This window comes from Hemicordylus capensis, chromosome 4 (assembly GCF_027244095.1).
Source record: "Hemicordylus capensis ecotype Gifberg chromosome 4, rHemCap1.1.pri, whole genome shotgun sequence".
NCBI lineage: Eukaryota > Metazoa > Chordata > Lepidosauria > Squamata > Cordylidae > Hemicordylus > Hemicordylus capensis.
Genome location: NC_069660.1, coordinates 105562713 through 105568712, shown reverse-complemented (window position 1 = coordinate 105568712; position 6000 = coordinate 105562713). Strand labels below are relative to the sequence as shown.

At 40.6% G+C, this 6000-nt stretch overlaps 1 protein-coding gene across 5 annotated transcripts in view; it reads right to left on the bottom strand.

The window, feature by feature from the left end:
- Positions 1-827: 827 nt before the first annotated feature.
- IL12RB2 (interleukin 12 receptor subunit beta 2) overlaps positions 828-6000 on the bottom strand; it is a 50497-nt gene continuing 45324 nt past the window's right edge. For 4 of the 5 annotated variants that reach the window (XM_053247444.1, XM_053247445.1, XM_053247446.1 and 1 more), the window contains 4 exons: positions 4197-4331; positions 3674-3758; positions 2280-2379; positions 828-1423 (listed from right to left, as the gene is read on the bottom strand). In XM_053247444.1, the coding sequence (XP_053103419.1) occupies positions 887-1423; positions 2280-2379; positions 3674-3758; positions 4197-4331 (857 nt within the window). In that variant the 3' untranslated portion in view covers positions 828-886. The remainder of the gene's footprint in view (positions 1424-2279; positions 2380-3673; positions 3759-4196; positions 4332-6000) is intronic. The other variant, XM_053247447.1, reaches the window with a different exon arrangement.

Here is a 6000-nt window from a genome sequence, read left to right as displayed (position 1 = left end):
TGAAATATGAAAAGGTGTGTTCAATATCTCTATTACAAGCTGTATGCAGAGGCTGCAGCTGACAGGTTTTCATTCAGGCACTTAAGTATTTAGGTTTTCAGTCATGGGATTAGCAAAATTGTTTACATATTCAAGATGTTCTCCATAAATAAAAATCTCCCACCCATCTTTTCCACTGGGCATTAAGTACTGAGCAGTACCAAAAGGGCTGGGTGCTCAATCTTCCACAGGGAGGGAAAGGATGTGGGGATGAGAGTATTGAAAACGGTCTTTGACCTGTTCTCATACTTTTCAGCCTTTCTTAAGCAGCTGTTAAGGATTGGTGGTGATTGTTCAAGTGCAATAGGTTTGTTAGCAGAATGTACTGCAAGTACCAGGTTTGAAATGTGATTTGACCAACGTGCTGATGGAGCAAAATTAGATCTCTGCACTTCTTCAGCAATGGTACTGGAGAGAAATCACCCACATTTCATTTCATATGGGTTCTGCAACTATTGAATCACATGAATTTGGTAGTGTTTGCACAAATCCATCTGACTCCTGTTAGAATATAGCAACATTCGCTAATTCTTCAACTTTCTGCAAAAGGTTAAGGATTGGAATCTATCGATCTCTGCTCACAAGATCCCTTTTAGACATGAGAAGCAAGGCTAAGGCTCACATCCATAAGCTTACGAGCAATGCATGTCTACAATATAAAGGAAAGAGAAAATGTACACATTTGACTTATAGGCAGTTTTTAAGACATGTTCACTTTACTTTCTAATTTGGCATCTTTTTAGTTACATGGTGTGTGATTCAGCTGGCTCAGTAATTACTAAGTAGTATCTGTGAACAAAGATAAATAAGAGACTTTATTCTCATGACAGATCTTCACCAAAGGTTCTTAATCTGTGAAAGTATTACAGTCCATTCTTACAGCATCCAGAGTAAGTTTTCCACCAAAGGAAAATGTCTGTGTTAGAAAAGAAGTTCTTGGGAAACCAGAGAATGAACTGAATTCAGATTCATAGCCATCTTCATTGGTGTTCATAACAGTGGGTGTCATGGTTGAAGGCAAGTAGTCTCTCGTTGAATCTTCAAGTGGATTGGCAAGGTACTCGGAAAATACCTGGCCTTGATCTGGTTCTCCAGGTGCAACTTTTCTGTATAAGGAAGGAAGCAGTTGCTTATCAATGTCTGTGTCATATGCTGTATTGGTAATTGATGGATTGTAGTCTGAGTCTTTCACACTGAGATCCTCTTGCTGGAAGCTGCCAGATGTTGGCCAGTCACCTCCTCCTTTCTCAGAGATTTTGTAGAGGAGTACATTCGTAAAAGCCAGAGATGTCTTTCTGAAGACTTCTTCTATTTGTAGAGCTTCTGGCTCTTCAAAGCTGTTTAGGTTGTTTAAGAATTGGGTAGAATATAAGCTTGTTTCACCCTTAATGAGAGAAGGGGGAAGAAACACCAGTTTAATGGAAGTTCTTGAATAAATACTTACCTTTCCCCAAAACAAAACTCCTTTTGCATAAAAGGATCAACTGCTTTGACACATGTATGCCTGCATATTACAGTCATCTTTGGAGTGCCTTCTCTTGGTACCCCCACCATCAAGCATGGCAGATAGCAACAGCAAGAGGACTGCCTTGGTAGTGGTGCCCCATCTATGAATTGTTCTCTCCATGGATGTTTGCCTCTGATGTTCTTTTGGCACCAAGCAAAGACTTTTTTTTTTTTTTTTTTTTAGATTTTCTAACCTCTGGTACTGTTCTAATGTTGCTAACTTCGATATTGGGTGTACTGTGATTAGATTTATTTTTGATATTGTAAACCACCCTGGAAATATTTATGCTAAAGAGAGGAATACACATTTGTGAAAATAAAAAATAAATGAAAACAAATAAGACAGTTTGTAACTGTTCTGCAAGACAATACTTAGAAATGTTCTTATATACAGTGCAGGATGCTTCCTCTGTTCTCAGCAGGCTATGAGATTCCTATATGATAATGTTAACAAGGGAAGAATTCATCCTGGTAAAATTTATTTGCACTTGAGCAAAATTGCTTTTAACAGAAGGAAGTCCTGCAAACACAGGGCTGCAATTATCCATATCCTGCAAACATCCCTCCTCTGACTAGCTGCTTAAAGCTGTAAACTGCCCAGAGACACAAGTTTTGGGCAGTATAAAAATATGTAAATAAATAAAATAAAATAAAGCAGATGTTGGTTCTTTATGTAGTGAGACTAGCAAATCAGAAAATGGTTTGTCTTGCAGATACCAAATAGGAAAGCTCACCTCTAGAGAGATTAATTCTTTAGCCCATGAAGAATTGGCTGGGTCTGGAACAGTCTTACTGCACCATCCAGGTAGGATGTCAGAAAGGAGTGAGAAAACCCTAGCAGGAAATAGTACAGTGCAATACATTTGTAAATGTCCAGTTATAACGCATTCACATGTGTGGCTACACAAGTTCATGTGTGAAGTTTTACACTTGGAATAGTTACATATGGATCTGTGCCTCCCAACTTGAGTCAATACATTTAGCTGCTGGAATTGTTGGTGGTTTCTCACACACTACTTTCCTATGCGAATCTTTTAGTTTTTGCAGGCCAATCCTACTGTTAGCAAGGGTGAGAAGGCCTACCTCAGGTGGCAGATGTTGGTGTACTGATCGAGGGCAACAAATTAATTGCTTGTAATTTTACCATCTTAATAGCAATATTAAGGTTTTCTGCTGAGATACTGAGAATGTTTGGGGATGTGTATCAACACTTGAATACTATTTGCATGCATGTTGACTTAAATAAATAAATAAATTTGGAAGCCACTGAATTGGTTTCCTGACCATGCAAAATAAACATCCATACTGCATAGGGTGCCCCCACAGAACCATGTAGGCAAGAGGCTGTGTGAAGTAATATTCAGCTTTCAGGTCGATGTGTTAAGAAATCCATGTGCAAGTTGACGCTGGTGTTTGCTCTGATTAGCCATTGGCTAACCCTGAGGCCAGGAACTAACAGTGCTACCTAAACTTAAGAGTCCCATTCCAATATGGCCAACAAATACAGAGCTGCTTTCACTTTGATGCTTCCCCAGCTTCTGCCACCACCACATCATTCTGCCTTTCCTTCTCTTGCTTTCCCTGCACTCAGTGGGACAGTTGCTTCCTTTAGACTCAAGCCACTGAGGTGACATCCTCTGCCTTCTTGCCCCAGGAAACAACTATAATCCATGGAGCTTCCTTCTTTGATGCCATCCTTAACATTCCAGTTCTTTTTCTTCCAGGTTGTGGCTGGGAGAGGGTTTTGAGAAGAGTCCATAGCCCTGTTTTAATTCTAAGACCCTCAGGGGCCACTGTTTTGTCATTAGTTACAGCTTGAATATCTCTGCTTTAGCATATTATAGATTCCCAAGTAAGAGATGCTGAAATATCAATATCTGATGACTTGGAAAACCCAAGCCTCTCTCTTCTCTTTGGAGTTTTCAATTTAATCTTAATTAGAATCCAATAGGAGATTTGCATTTGTCTTTAATGGAAGCAGGATTTGATTATTTAACTTGAGAACCTTTTTAAATGTGCATTTCTGAGTTATTCTTTCATATGTGACCAGCATGTACTGTCATATTAGATGCATTGTACATTTGGGATGGTTATGCATTCTGAAGGAAAGAAAATGAATGTTCACTACCTTTGCCTGGCACACGGCACACAGCAGACACAGGCTGAAAGGCCGATAACACAAATAGCTAAAACAGGAGCCAAGTTGAGTGCACCTATAAATGCAAAACATCTGTTTTAGTAAGAAGTAATTTTTAGAAATAAATATGACAACTTCAGGGCTAGCTCAAGCCCCACCATCACTTGAGGTGGCACAGTGTGGTGGCCCTGCATGGCACCTTGCTGCCCTGAATGTTGCCCTTCCCATCCCTTCCCACTAGCACCATTGCTTGTTCCAGGATTTAAAAAATGCAGAGAAAGAATGGTGGGAAGAGGAAGTGTTTGAAGAAGAGTAAAACTGTGACCTAGATTATCTCTCGGGAATTGATCTGGAAAATATTTAAGAATGAATTGTTGGATTTGCTGAACCTTCTCCCCCTACTTCTTTGTATCCCTCAACTGAAATGTAAAATGGCACCTCTCCTACAAAGACTAGATAAGGGAACCTTATGTTGATTCTTCCCCAACACTTTAAAGCAGAACATCATAATTACTATTTATATAAACCACTTCTTCATTCCCTTTAGGGCTCTCCCCAGCCTTAGTAGAAGCCGTCATCCATAAAACGTATGCAGCATCAGGCTCTATGTTTTCTATTGCAAATGGCTGTGGAGTTGCTTTAGAGAGTTCTGGAAAGAAAAAAGAAATGGAGAAGGTAATTGTTCCCTCCTAGATGCGTTGAATATGAGCCCTGACGCGTACTGAGTCACAGATAGTGCCAGGCTATGCCCCTTTTGCTCATTGATCAAAACATTTCACATCTACATCTTTAACAAATACTGAATCTGACTATCTACTGCTGGTCATTTTAGCGGAATGTCTCAACAGTTCTGAGCCCTTGCTTTCTGTTTGCTACCCCTCCTCACACTAAATCCACCAGATTTCTCATGATGTGGTTGGAGCCTTTTTAGAATAGAGACATTTACTGCCATATATATCTCAGAGGACATAACTGGTTTTTTTACAACTGTGGAAGAAGTTGTAAAAAAAAAAACAAAAACAATGAACGAGATAGTGAGATTTGGCAATAGCTTGAAATTTATTGCCAGGTATGTCAGTGAATCCAGTTTGAGTTGTATATTTCCCTTGCTTGTTATATTGCTGCTAATATTGATTTACATTTTATTTTTAGAACTAGTCCAACACAGAGGCGTATCTAGGAAAAATAGCGCCTAGGGCAAGCATTGAAATTGCGCCCCCTGTCCAAGCATCTGACACCCATCTTTCAGATAATTTTACCATAATATCAGCAGAAAATTACAAGTCTGAAGGTCACATACAAGTCACATATCTGAATATGTGTACAGTGACATATTATTATTATTATTATTATTTTAAAATTACCTGTAGCCCCTTTGGGGGGCTTCCTAAAGTCTGTGGAGGTCTTCAAAGGTTTCCCCTCCCCCCTGCTGGCCTCTAGGGCCTCACAGGGACCACTTAAGCATGTGCGGTGGCCATTTAAAAAAACAAAAACATGTCAAAAAATTGCAGCTGAAAACAAAACGGCCACCATGAATGCTCAAATGGCCTCTGTGAGGCCTGGTATGGCCTAGGGCCTCACAGAGGCCATTTGAGCATGCACAGTGGCCATTTTGTTTTTGGCAGCCTTTTTTAAAAAATTAATTTTAAGAAATGGTGCCCCCCTTCAAGTGGCACCCGGGGCACGTGCCCTGCCTGCCCCACACTAGATACACCCCTGGTCCAACAATCCAAGTAGCTCTGAATAGGTGACTAATCTCTACACAATGTAAAATATAGAAGGAGCCAGTTCAGGAGAAAAATGGCCCCACAGCAGCCCTATGCGTGATAACATTGGGCCCACTGGTACAAATGTGTCCGCCCCAAAGACGTGCTGACAGAATCACAGCACATCCTTTAATCACGTGAGGAGGTGATAATCTGAACCACTCTTTTACATATGTAGAGGGCTATTTGGATGATCACCCCTCACACAAGTAAAATACGTGATTGCATTGGCATCATGGCATGCCCTTGAGTTCCCACTAGTGGCCCTGACATTTTCACATTTAGGGCTGCTGTTGGGGGTGGGGTGGGGGCTGTTCATCTGAAACAGCCCTAAATTGAAACTCAGTCCAAGTAAGATGGAGATGGTGATAGAGGGTAGGCCTATTGAGCTGGATATAGGGGATATCTGTTCTCAACAATGTGCCAATCCTCCAACAGTTTGTTTCTTCCACACAGCACAGTGTGGGAAGACAAAAGAACATGTCCCTATGTTGCCATGGCGTGACAAAAGTGTTGCCCAATTGCCTGGACATAACAAATAAGACCCTTTCC